The 21,666-nt window shown below is 45.8% G+C and overlaps 1 protein-coding gene across 1 annotated transcript in view; it reads right to left on the bottom strand.

Annotated features, from left to right (window-relative positions):
• Window positions 1-21,666, bottom strand: part of ABCA4 (ATP binding cassette subfamily A member 4) — a 109,198-nt gene that overhangs the window by 27,651 nt on the left and 59,881 nt on the right. Inside the window, exons 20-32 of the mRNA XM_075003286.1 lie at window positions 20,902-21,033; window positions 19,826-19,965; window positions 18,656-18,793; window positions 16,711-16,904; window positions 15,776-15,866; window positions 13,745-13,950; window positions 13,255-13,303; window positions 12,444-12,688; window positions 11,890-12,014; window positions 9,963-10,061; window positions 6,472-6,661; window positions 3,520-3,614; window positions 1,659-1,691 (exon numbers count right to left, since the gene is read on the bottom strand). Coding sequence (XP_074859387.1) covers window positions 1,659-1,691; window positions 3,520-3,614; window positions 6,472-6,661; window positions 9,963-10,061; window positions 11,890-12,014; window positions 12,444-12,688; window positions 13,255-13,303; window positions 13,745-13,950; window positions 15,776-15,866; window positions 16,711-16,904; window positions 18,656-18,793; window positions 19,826-19,965; window positions 20,902-21,033 — 1,737 coding nt within the window. The remainder of the gene's footprint in view (window positions 1-1,658; window positions 1,692-3,519; window positions 3,615-6,471; window positions 6,662-9,962; window positions 10,062-11,889; window positions 12,015-12,443; window positions 12,689-13,254; window positions 13,304-13,744; window positions 13,951-15,775; window positions 15,867-16,710; window positions 16,905-18,655; window positions 18,794-19,825; window positions 19,966-20,901; window positions 21,034-21,666) is intronic.

Consider the following 21,666-nt stretch of genomic DNA (forward strand, 5'->3'; position numbering starts at 1 on the left):
CTGAAGTTTGGGAACCTGCATGGGAGGTTAGGTGAATAAGTGGGCTGGGGACAGCAGTGGGGGCAGTTCAGGAGTGGCTTGGAGGTGAGGGGACTAAGCAAGAAGGCAGTGCGGGAGCAGGCTGGATATGGTGGCCTGGGTGTTCTTTTCACCACATGTGGTGAGTGGCAAATGTATTGGACACTCCGGCTTTATAACAACCCGTAACATATTTGAAGAACATTACCAGGTTCCCCTGTGTCCCCCAAGTCTTTTTTTTTTTTGATCACATCAAGACTTAGCACACCCTATTTTTCTCTTTCTTCCCATAGGTCAGGTTTTTCTGAACTTTCATCATTTTGGTTGTTATCTTCTGGATTCTTTCCAATTTGTCCACATCTTACCTATGGTGCCAAAAACCGGATATGGTACTAAACTAAGGCCTCGCCAGTGCTGAACAGAGTCTTACAGTTACCTCCCATGTTTTACAAATGACACTTGGTGGTTAATGCTGCAATTTTAACAATCATTGTAAGCACACCACATGGTCGACTCACTCAGCTTGTGATCCACTATAATCCACAAATCCTTTTCTACAATACTACCACACAGCCAGTTATTCCTGATTTTGTAGCTGTGCATTTATTTGATTTTTCCTTCTTAACTGTAATACTTTACACTTGTCTTTATTGAATTCATCATCATTTCAGACAGATTCTCTAATTTATCAATATCATATTGAATTCTAATGCTGTCCTCCTAAGAGCTTAAAACCCCTCCTGGCATTGTGCTATTTACATCTTTTATAAGCACACTCTCCATTCCATTATCTTAGTTATGACCAAAAATATTCATAGATTCCAAGACCTTAGAGGATCCCTGCTGTGACAATCAGTGAATCTGACCTCCTCTGTAACACAGGACATACAAATGCCCCAAAATAATTCCTGTGATCCAGTAATACCATGATCCTTGGTAAATTGTTCCAATAATTTATTAGCCTCACTAGTACCAGCCCCAGGACAGACCTCAGCAGGACCTCACTAGATGCACTGCCCAGTCTGAGAACAAGCCATTGATAACAGCTCTAAGTGTGTCTTTTCAACCAGAGGTGCACCTACTTCATAGTAATTTAATCCAGATCACATTCCCCTAGTTTGGGTCTGAGAATATCCCAAAGCATGTGTCAAAAGCATCACCAAAACCAAGATATGTCCTCCCCCAGGCAATGAGGTTCCAGTGTTCCCTGCTCTGTGATGGCTGTTATCTCTGCATACTTGCTATGCAGGTGTTCAAGTTAGTGTACTTTTTTCAGACCTCTCTGCCCCAGCCATTCCTGAGGATTATGCGCACCCCCCCCCCCCCCGCCCCCTGCACAATGCTGTATATAGAGCACTGCTTGGTTCACACTGATCTGTGTCATGCACCATGAAGCTGGTGGTGGTTTTGTTATGTGACTAGGGCTTTAAGAGCTGCTGGGAGCAGCTCCAGTTGATGACAGTAATGCTGTCCTCAGTTCTCCAGTGCCCTCCAGCCTATCACACAGCATATGGATTTCTGTGGCCACAGCTTTGTCTGATCACCTCACCCAGGCAGAGAATATTTTCAGGCTCCGAAGTTGGACAGAAAAATCACTGCTTTGTTTATTTGCCACAGTAGTTGAGAAAACTGTTTCCTACCTTTGCTCATTGACCCAGTATTTACTCTTCAAACTGCAACAGAAAAGGAGATTATGAAGCATTTTGGCTCACACCGAAGATATATCTAAACAGGGTTCTGGAGGGAGTGAAAGTGAGCCTCTCAGCCTGGCTGAGCGACTCAGGCTCGTGGTGCTAGGGCAGGAACTACTGCTCCAAAACAGCTGTGCAGAGAGCACCATGAAGTTGCAGCTGGGCCTGGAGCACAGGCTCTGAAGCCAAGGGAAAAGGACAGATTTCAGAGCCTGAGATCCAGCTCATGTCACATCTTCAGAGCTCTGTCTAGTCAGCTGTTTTTAAAGTGCTTAGCATGAGCTCCATTGGCCCAGTCCATGGAGCAGTGCCGCAAAACCGCTTGTTCTGGCTCAGCTGGAATATTAAGCATGTACCCAGGAGCCCAGCTGAACTGAATGCTGATGACACTGAGGTGGGGATTTATCATCAGGAGCCCATAAATTTTCTGGTCCAAAAGCTTTTGCCTTTTTTGTCACTGCCAAGGTTCACGCCAGGATAAGGGCCAGAACAGGGAAGAATCAAGACTGAAAGCATCTCCACATTCAGCAGAGAGGAGCAAAAAGATTTGTAAGGCCACACATAGTGCTATCTTGAATCAATATGGCTTAAAGTTATACCAACACATCACCAGAGTTCATAGGATCAACCCATTGGGATAGTTAATCAAAAGGACATTTCAAGCAGGGCAGCAGTACTAGAAAGGCAGCACAGACCGAATTCCAGTCTTGGGGCACAGCCATGCCTGGCCCACTGCAGATGACTCAAGCTCATGGTGCTCAGTCTGGGGCACTGTGAAACTGCAGTGTAGACATTTGGGCTTTGGCAGGAGACCCGAGAAGGTGAGAGCCCTGGTTCCAGCCTGAAACTGAACACTTCATTGCAATTTTTAGACCCACAGTCTGAACCCCATGAACTCAATTCAACCGACCCAGGCTCTGACACTCAGTGCCACAGATGTCCTACTGAAGTGTAGACATATCCTGGTGCTGTGTCTACACTACAACGCAACAACACATGAAACCTGGGTCCTAGCTTGACTCAGGCTTGGACCTTCCACCCCCGGGGGATACTGAGACCTGCGCTGGCACAATTTGTGTACGGATGGAAAGGGTGGGAGTTGTTAGACTTGAGTTTGAGTTCAAAAGGCCTACACTGCCGTGTGAATATATCCTGGAAATCTAAGCCCAAACCTGCTTCTTGGGACTTGTCCACACACAAAAGTTGTACTGCTTTGGTCCTACAGCAACAGTCAGCAACCCCTGGCATGTGTGCTAAGAGAGATACGCAAGCTGATTTTCATTGGCACACAGAATGGGAGCTCAGCCCCACCCCTACTACCCCATGCAGCTGGGGGCTTAACAAAAAGCCTGCGGATTAACAAAAGACCAGCTAATCCTACCAACCACCACCTAAACAGTAAAGCTCTGCATCTTTATTTATTAATGAAGCTGTTGTAAGTAGGACTATTAGTGACTTTAAAACGTATCACTGGTATCAGACCACACACAGAAGTCAAAAAGTCAAATTTCAGCACTCTGCCTCCAAAAGGTTGCTGACCCCTACCCTATAGGTATAACTAAAGCAGTACAAACTGCAAAGGGTGGATACACTTATGTTGGTACAAAAGTACTTATATGGTACAATTTAATCCCAGCCAGGAAGGATAGGAAATCCTTTCCTACTTCCCAGAGCTGGGGAAAATTTATTTTGTACACTTTGAGCAAGTAAACTGCTACATCATATTACGACTAATGAGGAGATCACACATATGTACTCCGTGCTGAATGTAACAAGCAAATAGAAAATACTCGGCAAGAACAAGCCCTACCTTTCTCTGATCAGACCAGGGTAGGTTTTCACCAGGAAGTCAGAAATATTTCTGTAGGTAAGATCTTGAAGAATCTCTGTGCTCCGCTGCACTCTCTGGGAGGCAAAGAAAATCCAACCAGTTATGGAAAACTTCAGAGTCCCTTATGCCCATCAAGTGAGAATCCTGCACAGTTGGTTTCAGTTGACAGGATCTCACCTGTCCAGCTTTGGTTTATCCGGATTCCCAACACCACTGAAACCAAAAAGTTCAATCTGGGTTTGCGTCAGACTCTGATTCACTGGGGTTTGAGTGGAAATCATGTGAAACCACAGAAGTTTGAAAGGCCTGAAACAAACCATCCCAAATTCAGCCTGAAACTTTACGTGCATTCTTTCAAAAGGTATCCCAAGGTTGACCAAGGCTTTACCTTCATTTGTGGGGGTGGTGTTCTAACATGAGCCAACTAATTCAAGGTCAAATCCGAGTAAATGCAAGGTTTGTAGATTTCACACAGAAGGCATGTTGAGTTAAGGACTGTGGGAGAGCCTAGAGTTTACATAAACCTGCCTGAGAAAATTACAAATTGCCTCATCTCCAGCAGATTTTTACCTCATTAGGTAACTTAAATATACCTTATTTGTTAGCAAAGACAAGGCCAAAAATACATAAGCTTTGGTGGGCTTTCTCCAAGCGTTGGATTTTAGTGAAACTCAAACCCAGATGGTAAGTTTCTCCTGGTTGGAGTTGTAGTTATAAAGTTTCTGTGCATTTTCAGAAAATAAACCTTGTAGCTTGGAAACAAACCAATATATAGGGGGAAAAAAACCCTGTAAAATACATTCCAGAATTGCATGTATTTGGCTGCAGGGTGGTCCTGCTACTTGGTACTCAGATTAAAAGCACAGCAACCTCCCTTACTCACCCACCATACCAATTCTGTGCTTCACTTTGGATTCTCCTCTTGTGAGTTCCAAAACTAGAAGCAGATATTAACAATGTCTAAAAAAATTAATCTCAGCATCCCTTCCTAAGGTGATATGAACCCAGTCAATAAGGGGATCGCTGAAATCCCTCATGATGATTGGGTTTTCTGTTTTTGTAGCCTCTCTAGTCTCCCTGAGCATTTTACAGTCATCACCACCATGCTGGTCAGGTGGCTGGTATCCTGTCTGATGTATCCTTACTTAGCAGCATGGAATTTCTAGCCACAGAGATTCTGATACTGTTTCATTCATTTAAGAGTTTTACTATGTACAGTTATGTTTTCTTTCACAGATAGTGCCACTCCCCCATCAATACAACCTAATCTATCTATCTTATACTGAGGTATTATTGATTGATTCTATTGTTTATCATCATTCCATCAAATTTCTGTAATGCCTATTATATCAACAGCCCTATTTACTATCAGACACTCAAGCTCACCCATTTTAGTATTTAGACTTGCATTTGTATGCAAACACTTTTCCAGGACGTCTCTCCTACCATTTCCTAGGTTACCTCTCTGGTACTATGCATGGCACCAGCATCTGATGAAGTGAGTCTTTGCTCACGAAAGCTCATGCTCAGAACTTTTCTGTTAGTCTACAAGGTGCCTCAGGACCCTTTGTTGCTGGTACTATTTGTTACTCTGTTACCTCTCTGTTACAGGCCTACTTCTCTGGTACTATTTCCTAGGTTTGTTACCAACACCTAACACCACATCTGCAAGGTTACTGTGTTACCCATTGGCTTTTTCCCACATAAGTCCACCTAGATGTTTCATGAGATCTATCAACCATTCACCAAGCAGGCAATTCAGCATGCAGTTCTCGTGGTCATCACAAACCCAGGTAGTTATATACTAATAATCAAATCCCCCGTTAATATTACCTGTCTCGTTCTAATAACTGGATCCCTCCCCCCTATCCTGAGTACCGGAGGATACTGTGACTGCATCTGGAAGAAAAGTTGCAAATATGGGACCATTTCCTTCTGCCCAGTGAGAGGTTCCCCTTCCCTGAGATTTTCACCCTCCTCAACAACACAGAGGCTGTAAGATGAGGCAGGAAGGAAGGGGATCTTCCTACTCTGTTCCAGGTCTCAGCTATGTGTTTCAGAGCTCTCTGTCTCCCGTAGCTCCTCCAGTGCAGCCACAGTCTCTGACAGCTGCAAGCTGGCTGCATTGAATGCACATGTACATATTCTGCCCGTAAGGCATGCATTCAGACATGCTATATGTAGTCCAATAAGCTGGATAGTCCCCTCTCTGCCGCTAGCTCTCTGCCTGCATGCTTTTCACTCTGCCAGGGGGTGTTTCTTCATTTGTTCTTTGTGGGGGGAGGGTTGGGGGGAAGGGCTGGGGGTATTTGGCTTAAGTTCACATTGTGTTTAATAGGAGTATCAGGCTCCCATGCACCATCTCTCAACTCCTTGGCAAAACTTCCATTTGATGCCCCATTGGCTTATGGGCTAGATTTTTCAATTGCTGGTCTCCTGAGTTAGGCCTGCTCCCTAAAGGCATCCAAAAGGGACTAGGGATCAGAAAATGAAAGTCTGCAGCCTTGCTTAGCAAGCAGACAGGCTCAGGGCACAGTGCCCCCAAAGAGACCACATCAGAAACTCCAGTCAAGCAGTCACATGCCTGCAACTAGGCTCACAACAAACTCACCCTGGTAATCTCCTTCACCTGGAGAACTGCCTCACACAACTCCCTTGTTAGCAGCACCTGCTCGCTAACTCCATCCAGTCATCAGGTATCCATGCTCAGACCAGTGGAAAACATATTTCCCACCTCATCCCTGGCCAGCAGTGCCATTAATTCAGTGATTCACACACCTTCTCCCCAAACACAGATGTGCTGCTTGGTAAGCACTTTCTTCCCTTCAAATACAGGCAGCACAGTTTACCTATCACCTACTGCCCTCCCCGCACTGACGGGGTGGCTCTCGCAGTGTATGTGAGCACAGTGCGATAATCCTGATAACCCACCTGTGGAGGTGGAAGGCCTCCAGCTCCTGCTGGGCATTCTGGGAGCATAGTGAGTTTCTTGCGCGTGCTGCACTTGCAGGAGGGTGAAGGGTCGCCAGGTCTCCATTTGTAGGTCAGAAGCAGGTTGGTTACGTTAGGAGGAACCGGTGGCGTGCTCCAGCCAGTAGACATGTTACTACAGGAGTAGTCCCTGCACGGAGGAACACAGTGTCTCTCAAGATTGCCATCACATAGCTCACCAGAGCTCATGAAAGTGTAGTTCAGATGTTCGTGCCTCTTGCAGTCCTCGCCTGCAGCGTTGTTACCAATAAGAAGAGTTTTTCCCAAGCATAGAACCTCAGGGAGCTCGATAAACACCAGTGACTCCAACACCACATCTGCCAGGATACGGTCTCCATTTTGCAGATAGGGAACTCAAGTACAGTGAAGTTAAGTGATATGCCCATTGACATATAGTAAATCTGTGGCAGAGCCATGATTTTAACCCTTTTCAGCTAGTTCTCTAACCTGCAGCCATCCTTCCTCCCTTGCTCTCTCATCACACTGTACCTTCCCATCCATCCTCAACTCCTAGAGTTTGGTCTGGTTATCACTTAGGCCTTAACTATGCTACAGAGAAGATAGAGGTTTAACCATGGCCCCATAGCTAGGCAGCCTACAGCAGTAGAAGGGGGAGGAACACCGACCCCCAAATTCATGGTAGTTAAGTCAGCAGAAGCATTTTTCTGTCAGCCTAGCCGTGTCTCTACCAGAGGATAAGTCAGCACAGCGACATCATGCAGGGGTCTGGATTTTATAGATCCCCTTCACACAGCACCTATGTTGACTTTAGTTTTAAGTGTAGACCAGGCCTCAGAGATTAATGATTCTTGCTTCAGAGAAGAGGAGATGAAACAGGAGACATCTGTTTGTCCTCTGGAGAAAGGAAACAGGCATTGGGGCAGCAGGAGAAAGACAGGGCATGGGCACAGGCAGTAGGGACACATGTAGGGGTGCAGGGAGAAGAACAGAAAGAATGGCAGAGGGAGAAGATTGTAAGAGCCAAGGTACAAAGCGTGACTGATATTTTCATCAGAGCCAACAGTTAAAAATTCAGTTACTTCTCTCACGGTACCTTTCCACTTAAGTAACTGTTGTAACCATGGAGGTAACATGCAATTCTAAACAAGGCACTAGACCATGGAAAATTGGAGTGGGACAGGCCATGGTAAATAAGAGGGAAAATTTTGAAATTCTGGCTTTATTTTATTGCTCTATATGTGTAAATTTTCATGTTTAATTCCTTGTGCTTATGATTGATGTTTTACATAGGACTGCCTCTGCTGTCTTTTATCTGCATTTATATTTTAGAGCACATCTGTCTGTCTGAGTCTTTCTGTCCATGTGTCTGAGTCCATTCGGTCAAGAACTCCTAAACCGTAAAAGCTAGGACCACCAAATTTGGTATGCAGCTTCCTCTTTTCCTAACTTCAGGTGAGGTCAGAGCTGGTCTGTGCCAGAAAAATGGGATGTACCTGGAATTCCTGGCCCTTGTCTGCAGGGCCAGATGGGGAGGAGCCCCATTGCCCCACTGCTGGGGCTGCCAAGGACCACCCCCTGGGCTGGACGGCACAGCTTTTCTTCCCACACCCAAAGACAACAGGGCTGGGAACTGCAGCCTCCTCGCCCACCCCACAGAGCAGCAGCTTGGGCTGGCAATAGCAGCCCATCCCCGCATCCAGAGGAGATGCCGGGGATGGGAACCACAGCCTGCTCTCCCACCTGGGAGGAGATGCCAGGGCCAGAAACCAGAGCACAGGCCTGCCTGAGGAGATGCTGAAGCCAAGCAGCAGTGCCTCCCCCTACCAGCGCCACCTTTGCCACCATGGGCAGCCCTGATAAGAGCTCCAAGACTTCCCAGCCCCCTGCCCTGTACCCTGTGCTACCTACCCTGATATCTGTACCCCAACCTCTGCCCTGGGCCCTCTAAAGCCTGCCCTGACTCCTGCATGCCTAACCCTGCCCTGGGCCCCCCCAGCTAAAACCTTGCTGTGACTTCGGCACACCCACACCAAACCATCTGCCCTGAGCCCCACACCCCCAGCCTTCATCCCTCTCCTGAGCCCTAACCCCCACCCTGACTCCTGCACCCACCATATCCTGCCCTAAGGCTCTCCCCCACACCGCCCAGCCTCCTGCCCTAACTTCTGCACCTTGAAACCTGTCCTAGTCCCCACCAAGGACCTGAGCAGTGCTGGGTATCTCCTCCAGCCCAGGGCTCTGCAACCAAAATAACAAGAAGAGCCATCTTTTTCAAATTCAGTTACAAAATCAATCCTTCAAGAGCTGCAATGCTTCTGAATATGAGACAGTCCTTAATAAATAAGGTCAGACCGAGCTTTCTGTATCCCCCATTTTAAGAACAGCACACACACGATGATTTGTGCCAGTTAGAAAGTTTAAGTTACTTTCACCCCTGGATTGGTGAGCAAATGAGGACCAGGAATAGGGGACAGGCTCTTAAGCAGAATGGAGCAATGTTCACATCAACCCTCCACGTGCTCCCCATCCCCAGGCTCTGCCCCGCCTCGGCCCACAAACCCACCCGCCTCAGCCGACGAGCTCCTCCAGCTGTGCGCCCTGTCCCAACCTGCCCCCTGAACCCTGATCTTACTTGCCCATCTGCTGCTCTCCCCCCGCATGCACTAAGGGTCACCCCGCCCTCCTCCCTCACCAGCTTCTCAGGCCAGACAACGCCTGCCACTCACCCAGCTGCTCCACACTCAGTGGTGCTGGCACTGGACTCCCCAAGTCCCGGGGCCGGGTGGGGAGCTGAGAGTGCACTGTGGGACATGGCTCCAGGCTCTGGTGGCTGCCAGTGGAAATGGGGGAGGGGCATGGCTGCAGAGTGAGGAGCAGCTGGGGGGCACTGTGCTGCCCAGGAGAAGATGCCGGTCCTGCGGGGCGGGAAGCTGTGCTCGGCTCCCAGAGGCTTCCCCCAGCCTCTTCCTCCTTCTAGCAGGGCCATGCAGCTCCAGCAGGGGCAGACTCACCCACCCACCCCTCCCCCGCAAGGCTCTCCTGCTCCCTTCCCCCACCTGCAGCTCCAGCGGCTCCCTGCCCTGCCGCACTCAAATAATGGACCTATATTTAATTGCTTTAACAGCTGGATTCCGCCCACCACCCTGCCGGCCATTAAACCAATTACATTTAGTTCCATTATTTTAGCCACTGCAGGGTAGGAAGCCGCACGAGGAGTCAGCAGCGCCCGGAGCTGCAAATGACTCCTTAAAGAGCTGCAGGTTGCTGAGCCCTGCCCTAGTCTATAAATATACAACAGTGTGACTTGTTCTTAGCCTGACTGTGTTATGTTCTCGCTACTTGTCGTCGCCAAACATCACTGCCCAGACTAAACACAGAGCACATGTCCCATGCATTCTCAGCATGGTATCCACATATCTTGCAAGAGACTGTTTTTACTTCAAGAGAGACTATCCAGTGATCTAGCTTACCGTAGAGGCTCGTCCTTCATGCAGCGATTTCCAAATCCTGGTTTGTTCAAGAAGGCATCAGTGAGGGAAACCATCTGTTCACTGCCAGGCCGCTCATTGCTAAGGAGATTGCATAAGATTTACTACACATAAGCCTGTCAGACTACAGAAGTAGAATACACAAAACCCGCAGGTGACAGCACCACAGAGGTCGACAGATAGCTTAGGCAGACTCATTTCAACTGTGGATAAGCTAGTCTCTGATAGAATCAAGCACATAAACCATAACAAAGAGCTAAAGAGGGCTTAAAGGACAAAGAAATGGCCGTTCTTCCAAACACCAAAGCACCAGTAATTTTAACATGCACAATACAAACACACATTTCTTTTGTAAGCTTGGAATCATCTCACTCATCATGAGTGTACACTGATCTTGGACTCACCAGTGTAAACTATCATATTGGACCTCAGCAAACACAGAGAACTTATAGGACAAGTATCACATCTCCTGTTTTTAACACCAGGAAACCAAAGAGAACTCTAACCAGGCCAACAGCATCTAATAAGATTAGCATATTGGGTACCGTCAATGCCAAATATTATGTACTAGTGATTTTCAAACTGTCGTCCACACGCCATTGGGGATGGAGGGAGAGAGATCAGTTAAACTACTTCATACAGATGCTTCACAATCATCACAGCCTTCAAGTGCTTAAGCTTTCTGACGGTTGCAGTCCAATCCAGAACTCTTATGGTTTCCAGAAGCAATTTTCTTCACCTAACAAATTAAAACCAAAATGTTCCTCTGCATGGTGCTTGCTTTAAATCTTTGCCAGGGGTTGTGATCGTATTTGTGGATGGCACAAAAGGTAGCAAATGCACAGAAAGTCACTGGCAACCTGCAAAGTGATACACAGGTTCAGCAAGTAATGAAGGAAGGTTGAGTACTAGAAGACGTAGGCTGTGTCTGCACTAGCTCCGTCCTTCGAAGGGAGGATGCTAAGTAGGGTGTTGGGAGTTTATTAATGAAATGCTGTGGTGCATATGCAGCACTTCATTAAGCAAATTCCCCCCTGAGGCAACTTGGAAGTGTTAAACTTTGAAGTGCCGGCTCGTGTCTAGTCGCAGCTCACCTGCTGGTACTTTGAAGTGCTAGGGCAATTTCGAAGTCCCTTTGCTTCTCAAAATTTGACACAAGTCGGCACTTCAAAGTTTAACCCTTCGAAGTTGCTGTGGGGGGAATTTGCTTAATGAAGTGCCACACATGCACTGCAGCACTTCATTAATAAACTCCCAACATCCTATTTACCATCCTCCTTTTGAAGTAGGGAGCTAGTGTAGACACAGCCATAAAGTCTGACATCCAGGAAACGGAAATGTCAGCTACCAAAATGGGAGAGACAGAGGCAAGCAGCAGCAGCCCTCATTCATTGTATCAAAGCACATTTACTTTCATCTGCTCTTTAACTTTGTCCAAATATTACCTATAACTAAGTACAACGGCCTCCACCACATGTATTCAGCAGGGTCTGAAGCTGCAACACTCAGCACCAAAGCACAGATCTATCACTTGAGCTAAAGGAACAAACAGCTCCATGACCTGTTGGAAGTTGTAGTCTTTAGTACTTTAGTTGGCCCAAGGATTAGAGGGGAACACAACACTTCAAACTCATGTAATACAAACCCTTGGTACAGCACATGGAAGTTGGGAGATGGTCATTCACAAAATGAAAACCTTTGAGAACCAGTCTTTTGCAAAAAGACAATGGACACAGTGGGCTGGATTCTCCACCCAAGCCAATTTCATGCTCATCTAAGTATCCAGGGGTAAATAAGAGGCGTCAGAGCCATGAAGCAGCAGATGCAACCCAGCAGTCCTAAATGCTAAGGAGAACAGGGAATGGGAGATTTACTTGGAAAAATAAAAGTAAAGAAAGGTTCCTCTGACCTGAAGAACATAATCTGGTGTCCATAGATCCAAGGATGTAGTATTAAGCTGGGATATTCTCCAAAGGGAGGGATAATGACTGTAAGTATCAGAGCTAACAACACAAAAGTGGCTGGGAGAACAATCTGAAGGAAAAAGGCAAAACATTATGGTGTGACTTTTGCGTACAGCTCAACACACACACACACACACACACAGAGGAAGCACAGCAATAGCATGTGGATCAGACTTTTCCTGTTCTCAGAGCCACCATTTAATTCCCAGCACTACCAGCAAAGATCCAGAGTGGCCATAGTGCTGATTTTTATCAACACGGACTATATCAGGGACAGTAGCAATCAAAGCAAAAACATCTTGGAGGAAGCAAATTACAGGACGGCTACCCTGCGTGTGCGATGCAGAACACCTGGGATATTAGTTGGAACAGCCTTCACAAGGCATTGGTACCAACTGCCCTCACCACCCTTGTGTCTGAGAGCGATATCCCTGCGGCCACTGGAGCTGAGGACTCTTTTGGGAAGACTCACTGTCAGTGATGGAGGAACGAGCGGTACCTGAGCAAGGAAGTCCTTATGGCTACGCATAGAATGGTGGAACCGTTTGATGAGCAGTGCTTTGATTTGCTGACGGACAAGCTGAGAACCTTTATTCTGCCGGGACCCTTTGCCTTCACTCCCATCACCTCTTAGGCCTGCAGGGGTTTGAGAGGCTCCATTGGTTGCTGAAGGGGGTTGCTCGGCCTTCCCCTTCTGCTCAGCGAAGGCTTTCCTGAGAGCAGAGCCATTTTCTTGAGCACCTCCTAGGTTTTGGGAATTGAAATGGTCACATGCTTTACTCCCTAGGAGGAAGGGCTGAGAGGCTATTCCAGTCTTGTTCATCCTTGCTGGGTAAGTTTCCCTAGATGTTTAGCCCTGGTGGAAGCAGATTTTCCCAAACCTATATATTCCTGTCAACTACATTATTTTGCATTCCAGTGGTCCTGTCTCTCAGCTGCAACCAGGCAGGCTGGCTACCACAGCGTTAATCCTCTCCCTGAATTCATCCGCTGTGTTCAGAAACAAAGTCTGTAATGAACACATTTACAGCTAGCAGAGTGCTGAATATCAAAACCACTTATACTTTAGAGACTTGAGGATGGATTTTGATATATATGGTTATGGGTCTGATCCAGCAAAAATGTAAGTCTGACTTCTATTGATGTTTTGGCTAATGGATCAGGCTCAACATCAGCACAGTTTGCGGACCAGATATATCAGGAAAAGAAAGACGTATGGGACTGGAAGCTATTATTCTCATTCTTAGTATGTTATCAGAATGCAGAATGCCCAAGAAAAGAGCATCAGACACTGAATTATGGATATCTACCTGCATTTTGTGATCCAGGGTTAGCATCTGCTGTGACCTTCAAGAAGACCTGCCAAAGACAAGCATACCTCCTGGTTAGTAACACGTGTGGAGTCATCTAATTTGTGAGACACTAGACATTATCCTCTTAAATGTTACTTGCAAAGCACCCTTGGTATCCCATCGCTACTGCTGCTAACTACAACATCAACGATCCCCTAGGAAAGAGTTCAAGAAGCAAAAAAGGTGTGAGGGAGCAAAGAAACAGAGATAAAAAGAGAGGAACATCTAAGACCAACAAGTCATGCTCCATTTTATAAACTATTTTGATGGGCATCCAGGCTTGAATTATTTGTGAATTCCCATCTCTATTGAGCTGCTGTGTGTCACAATGAACATTATTGGTTTATGCTAAATTCCAAGGGGATTGTTATAGGTCCACGATTTGGAATTTAGGCTCTCCCAGTGGGATTTCTGGGAGGACGGACAAATACATCAAAGCCACCATTACCTCTTCAAGTGGAGTGTCCGAAATCCCAAAACTGCTGAGCCCAAGGTCAGCCAGGGTTTCTTCCAATTCTCTGAAGAGACTGGCATAAGCTCGCTGTTTAAAATCTTTACTTGGCAAAAGGTAAATGAGTTCCTGACCAATACTTTCAATTAACTTTGCTTCTGGAACATGATGATGAATTAGTTCTGTAAGCTCAGTCACGTCCCCTGTGAAGAAGCAGAAGAGTGCTCAAATAAAATGAATATTTAATTTCTTGAGAATGCTTCCAAAGGCTGAGATGACATAAGGTGGGATGGGCTCACAAATATCTCTGCTAATACTTCACTAGACTGAGCTGGCTCCTGATCAGCTCTGACTTTAGAACTGTGCAGCAAGAAACGATTAAATGCCTATCAACATGATGATTTGACTTGCAGAAGCATCTACTAAAGTGCTCCCCACTGACCATCAACTTCAGCCTAGACCATTCCACACAAGAGATCCATTTTCTGAATACTTTAGCACAAAATCAGTGATGGTCACATAAACACCACTCTGTACTGGAAACCCATTGATGGCTGTTGGCTATTCTTACCTACAAGCCTCCAGCTTCCATCCAAGACGCATCCCACAATCCATTATCTACAGCCAAGCCTTAAGATACAACAGTATTTGCTCCAATCCCACTGACAGACAAAATCCTACAAGATCTTTATCAAACATTCTTAAAACTTAATTACCTGCCTGGAGAAGTAAAGAAACAGACAGAGACACAGAAGTCACTTACTTCATAAGAGTCCCAACAAAGAAAATAACAGAACAGCACTTGTCACCACTTACAGCCCCCACCTTTAATCCTTCCAGTAGATCACTGACAACCTACACTAGAACACGATCCTTCAATCTCACAGTCCTTATGGGACAGGCCACCCAACCTCCAGAAAATATTCACCAGCAGCCACATGTCATACCACAGAAACACTAACCCAGGAGCCTCTCTCTGCAACAAGCCCCATTGCCAGCTCTGTCCATATAGCTACACAAACACCACGATCACAGGACCTAACCGCATTTGCTACACTACCAGGGGCTCATGCCCTTGCACACACACTAATGTGAGACATGCCATCACATGCCAGCAATGCCCCTCTGCCAGGTACATTGGACAAACTGGACAGCCCCTGAGCCAAAGGATGAATGGACAAAAATCTGACATCATGAACTGGAACACACATAAACCTTTTAGGGAACACTTTAACCTCTCTGGACTTCCAATAATGGATTTAAAAGTAGCCTTTCTTCTATAAGAGAATTTTACCAAAAGATTACAGGGGGAGGCATCTGAACTGGAATTCATTTGCAAATCTGCTACCTTTAAATTAGGTCTTAACAGAGATGTCAATTATCTCATGCATGACAAGGGCAATTTCCTCACCTTTGATAGCCGCAGGAATGGGATATATCCTACTTAATTTGCTTTATCAATTGGTCCTACTAGTGAAAGGTAACCCTATTTCCTTACTTCCCCCTCCTTCCTTCTCCCACTCCACTCCCTGCCTCCCTGCTGTATAAACCCTGTATTCAAAGTATCTACTCCAGTCATCTGAAAAAGTGGATCTTACCCAGGAAAGCTCATGACCTAATACATTTTTAGTCTCATGTGCTACAGGACTGCTTCATATTTGAAAAACTCAGGTGGTGTTCACACAAAGAATTGGTTTGCTTCACATTAAAGATGTCTTTCCTGTCTTGATTAAATCACACCTGGTAACATACAGGAGTTTGAAACTATTAACCTACTGCAAAGGAAGACCCAAGCTTGGAGCATAAGATCTCAGACGAGTCTCAGATGGGGAATTGCCACCCAAAGGCGAGCAAAACTATTAGGAAGCCTCAGCACGTGGTAGGTGACAAAGCACACACATCAGACAATACTGAAAAAGTAAATCTCAAAAGCAGGGTTCTCTAGGGCTCAAGTGGTAGTACACTATGAGAAACTGCCATGTTTCACAACATTATGCCCTGGACCAGGTGAATGAACCCAATTCTTACCATCCAGTTCTTGTTCAGGACCTTCCACTATATCTTTAGGTGCACACCTGGAGCAAGAGCATGAGCACTGAGATCCACAGCTTGGGGAGTGCTAGTACAGATGAGGAAGAAAGAGGATGTGAAGTGCTTCAAATGCACAGAGTACATGCAAACTACAGCCTAAGAGTGTTATCCTCCGGCATTGTTTCATCAGCCTTTACACTGCTTAAGGGCTGTGAGAAATTTGTCTTAGTTGGAACATCTTAAACTCAATAAACTCAGACTAGCATAAAAGCCAGACAAAAATACTTCTCATACAAGCATTGTATCACCCCACCACACATCTGGTAATCCTATGGCATTCTAAGTTATGTGCATTTACTTGGGGAAGCTAAATGAACAAAGGCCATATGGCAGACACTATGTTAGTGGGTTTACAAACTGGGATCTACAGGATCAGAACCAATCCAGTTCCCTTGTATTTGAGCTATTGGAGAACTGCGTTAACCAGGAGTAAGTGGCAGACTGCCATAGTTCCTGAGATAACTGCAGTAGAAGGCATGATAACATCCGGTGTATTGCAGGACTCATGCCTGGATAATTGAGACTCCCCAGGGAAATGTTCAATGGAGATGGTGGAGCAGATTTTCAGATGGACTTCACCCTCTGGGGCCGGCCACCTAACTGCCATTTGCACCTTAAATAGCCCCTGCCCCAAGTCATGTACATTCATAAAGTCAGAGAAGCTCTGTTAAGAGGGGAATATTTAAATTCTGCAGCAGTTCTCTAATTTTATGAAGGGAGGTGGCCTCATGTTCTCATTCTTATTCGCTGGGACATATCACTTACTCTACAGCCAGCTTTGTCCACAGCAACAAACAGCTGCTACTTAGGTTCTGACTTGTTGAAATGAATATTTGAAGTCTGCTTATGCAACAAGGGAGCAGGAAACTTACTGAACCCCATTCTCCTTCTCCTGGGGTGTTTTTCATCTTGCGAACCAAGGTAAGATAGAAACCAGATCCAAAGCAGTTTTTTAGGAAAACAGGAGAGCCTGAGCAGAGCAGTTTTCCTTGTGAAATGATAGCCACTCGGTCTCCAAGGATGTCTGCCTCATCCATGTAATGTGTAGAGAGGATGACGGTTCTGCCTAGGAGAAGGAATACAGAGGTACTGCAAGGTATTACTGCTCCAGTACAATTAGGGTTGTATGCAAGATACAGGGATTAGTACAGCACTTCTGAAATAAATGCGCAGAATAAGAGCCAAAGATTTCACCATAAGCTGGTCTTGTAAGGTTGGGCCTTATTCAAAGAAACGAGTGCAGATGTAGGCAAGATGGCAAATGAGCAAATTGAAAACAAAGAGCTGTACAAATTATAGAGGCTCCCACATGAGTAGGTGAACTCCCGGTGATGCTCGTGAGAACATAACACCGATAAGACCACCACCACCTTCACCCCAGGATGCCGTTGAAAAACATCTGTTTATAGAACTGAACACATCTCTTGAGAGTCTGACACATCTGTCTGAGCATTCACAAAAGTAGAATGTGACAGGGGACTGGCTAAGCCAGGATGAGAGGAAGCACCAACCAAGAATTAAAAGCTTGGACAAGGTATATAAATGAAAACTATTTCTGAGGTGATTCTGCTGCCTTCTCTCATACTGTATGGAGCTGAGTAAAAGTACTACTCAGAATGAATAAGCTTGATCGAATCAGGCCCCTTGATAAGCAATCTCTCCCAGAAACTTTATTTTTTAAATGGGAGGTATTCAGTAGGTTCAGAGAGAAGCTGAAGATTTTCTTTTTTGTAGCCATTTCAGGAGCAAGCAGCAGAATACCCAAACTTTTCCAAACCTGTTTGGCTCCTCTGAAATAGCGGGCCCAGCTCTACCTCACTTACCCTCACTGAGTAGTGCCTTACATTGTGAGGAGTCACACTGACATAAATCATATCACTTGCCTTGTATGACACTATGCTGCATGAATCATGTTTGCAGTACACCCATCCCTCGTATAAAGAGTACTTTACTTATGAGTACTCGCTAAAACGAGGGACACATATACCCACCTATGTTCACTAAACGAGTGGACTTCCCTCACTAATATGAGCAAGCTGTGGGGTCCGTGGCCGGGGAGCGAGGAGACCCATAGCCCCGCAGCAGCCCCAAACTGCCCCCAGCCTTAGACCCAGCCCCACATGCCTAAAGTGGCCCCCAGCCTTAGATTCCACCCCCCCCCACCCCACCCCGCCCCGCCACTGCAGCCCTAAATGGCCCCAGCCTTAAACACTTGTCCTCCTCTGGCAGCCTCTTCACTGGGACTGCTAGGCTAGGTGCCTCCTCCAGCCCTCCTGTTCCCAGCAGGTAACAGTAATTAAAACCAATTAACACAAGTGTTAAGCTTTCAGCACCTAGGCATAAGGTAATTGGTATCTCTAGTGATAGATATCTGCCTGAGGCAGCAGCGTTAAGAAACTGCAAATGACTTCTCTAACAGCCACATGCAGCTTGGAACTGCCCAGCTGGCAACCCTTAACAAAGCTAATGGTGACCTGTGTTTGAGTCCCCACCCATAGGTTGCAAATCCCTACTCTACATACAGACACTACATCCTATTTCTGGTGCCAAAACTATTCAAATACATCAGAAAAGTACCTAAACTCAATTGGTTTATGTCAAGTTTCTGCCACTGACACAGGCTTTTTTGTGAGGGGTTTTAAAAAGAGATTTCCTCTCTGGAGTACAGTATCAGTAATAAATCAGTACAGATTTATTGGCGCATAAGCCATACGTCTGACGAAGTGGGTCTTTGCCCACGAAAGCTTATGCGCCAATAAATCTGTTAGTCTATATGGTGCCACAGGACTTCTTGTTGTTTTTGCTAGAGCATGTTACCTGAGCGATACTTCAGTAGAAGATCCCAGATAGACCTCCTGGAATACGGATCTACTCCAGAGGTGGGCTCATCCAAGATGACTACTTTTGCTTCACCAACAAAGGCAATGGCAACAGATAGTTTTCTCTGCATACCACCTAAAGGGACACAACGTGAGCGTGAGAAAGGAGAGCAGCATGCATTGCAGCCTGTGATAGCAGTTGACTGTCTATATCTGCTGGAGACAAGCTGGTAAAATAAGAACAACTGTTAGTCCTGAACTTTGGATCAGAAGTTTGAATAAATACACAATTTTGCTGGGTTTCAAAAAATGTTGCTTATACTTTTTCATTACTTCTCATTTTTATGCAGTATCTGCATTTTCTGGTTCTGGCCTGGAATCTACACAGGAAGTTCTAGAGATGGTCCCAGAAAGCTTGTTCTCATGATATTGGTCAGCCCACATCTGTAGAACCAAGAGATCAGTGAAGTAAAAGAACTTCTGAGTACTGAGCTAGCCCAACCTCTGATTCTGAATCTTTGTATCCATCACCACACCCACATGCTGCACCTCACTGTCACTCCACTAGACAGTTTTGCCCGTTAAATGACATGAACAGCCCATGAACTGCAGTGTTCTAGGTTATTCACTAGTGCTCTCTGTAAGCTGGACACTTGTGCAGCCACTGAGGAGAGATTCAGATGCCACGAGTTGCTTAGCAGAGTGCCCACAGCTAAGTTTTTTTTTCTCCTGGTGGTGCACATTGGCACATGACTCACTGCACATAAAAATTTATTCCACACCTGGATGGAAAAAATCTGCACGTGGAAGAAAAGATTAGAGGGAACATTGGTCTTCACCTCGAACATTGAAGTATGGGATGATGTTGCATTTTGGACCATTATTAGTGGGATTTGGGCAAGATTAAGGGAACCCATTTTTGTATATAAATATGTATGTTTATTCAGCATCCTTAAAGTAAGTACTATGCATCACAAAGACATTCACAGCTGATACCTTATAAACAGATTGTGCCACCAATACTACTTGTGAAAGACCTTTGAAATTCACGGGGCCACTCAAGAAATAAGGGACAACTTTGGCAGTTGGCAGAATTTGTCCCCAGGAAATTAAAATGATACTGGAACAAAGATGGTGCAGCATTTTCTGTGGACAAATCGTTGGGCACCTGAGAGATTTTGAGCTTCTTCATTTCTTTTATGGGGGAGGCCAATATCTTCCAGCATCATCTCCATCTCCAGCACAGCTTCTTCTCGAGACCTCCCTTTCAGCTGGGCATAAAATAAGATGTGCTCTGCTACGGTGAGGCTGTGAAAACAGACAGAAAACCACAGAGACAGTTTAAAGGAAGAAGCAGATTGCACAGGTCAATAGCACGCAATTATAGCAAAAAAGGAACCAATTCACCCTTTACATGCACCAACTTTGGCTGGCCAGAAGCTCCTCAGGATCGCCCTTTCCTTCCTTGCTCTTGCTGCTTCTCTGTCTACCCTCCTCCCTGCCTTTCCAAAATGGTGCCACCCGCCATCAGCACAGCCTCCTGCCAGGATTTGCACAGCCCTGGATTAGAATGTGCTTTGATTCTCATGTTTGGTTCCCAAGCCCTTCCACAGTGCACAAAGCCCCTGTACCAGTGTAACACTGACAGACGTGGCTTGCCAGCACCAGGGATAAAACCTGTGAGCGTAGGGTTTAAAGCCCTGCACTCTACCACATGAGCTAAAGGCCAGCTGGCTCTCAGGTGAGGCTGTAGAGTGGAGACTTCACTCACCCCAGATGAGATCTCAGTACCTCTGGGTACTACACCAGGAATACTTAAGTTCCCTGAATAACAACATTGGGCCCAGCCAGTGGAAGTAGGGGATTGGGCAGAGATGACCGTGCAGGCCTGCAGTGGTGAGGTGGCAGAATGTGGGCAGCTGGCTTTGTAGTGTTATTGAGCATGCTCAGTCCTTGGGAACCTGCACAGTACAAGCCAAACATATGATGTGAGGGAAGTTAACTTTGCAGTCCTCCCTGCCCCGCCCCCTCTACGTGTCTCCTCTTGGAGATTATGAAAGAGTAAAATGGCATCTGTCTTTCAGACGTACTGACAGGAGGAAGGACAGATGTCACTTTCTGCCTCTGAGTTCTGTGCACTGCCAAGAGAGCACAGAGAAAACAATGTGGGCTTTGGGGACAACCCACGCATCCAGCCTGGGAGGTGGGGGCTCAGTTCTTGAGTATGGATCAGCTGGCACTTACTGTTTGAACAAGATGTTGTACTGTGGACACATGCCTAAACTTTGCCGAATTGAATCCATGTGCATCCGGATGTCCTTCCCACCAATGAGGACAGTTCCAGACGTGGGTGGGAACAAGCCTGTTAAGATTGACCTGGCCAAACAACACCAGAAAAAATGTACATCCACAGTTTCAGATAAGCAGAGACATGTCTCCCATGGGCCACTAGGTGGCACAAGATGACTTCTTATTCCAAAAAAGTCAGGGACTAAATCATTTTGTTAGTCTTTAAAGTGCTACATTTCTGCTGTTTTGTTTTCTTATTCCAATGGCTGATGAAACAAATTCCAGAGTCTAGTCCTGATAAAATACGCAAGTGAGACCCTGAGATCATGTACAGTAACTCTACTAGTGTCTGGGTTGAGGTTTGGTATAAATTATCTATAATATATAGTCCTCACCTAGGGTAGGTTTGGTTTCTACACAAGTTTGATCTAGTTCTCAGTGGCTGGCCAAACAATATTAGCTAAGTGCTATTTAGAAATGTATTTGTGTGTGTAGCAGCATTACTTCAAAATAAGTTATTTCGGAATAGCTATTCTAGAACAGCTTTTTTGGAATAAGGCTTGCTGTGTAGACATACCCTGGTATCCCTGGGGCACAGAGCCAGAAAAATGGTCCAAAGTTTTTTAAGTTAGAGGCACAGTCATAACAATGCATAACATAACTATGGTTTATACTTGGCTACTCTGTCCTACTGCACTCTGCTTTGCTGTAATCTGAAAG

Source organism: Carettochelys insculpta, chromosome 9 (genome assembly GCF_033958435.1).
Source record: "Carettochelys insculpta isolate YL-2023 chromosome 9, ASM3395843v1, whole genome shotgun sequence".
NCBI lineage: Eukaryota > Metazoa > Chordata > Testudines > Carettochelyidae > Carettochelys > Carettochelys insculpta.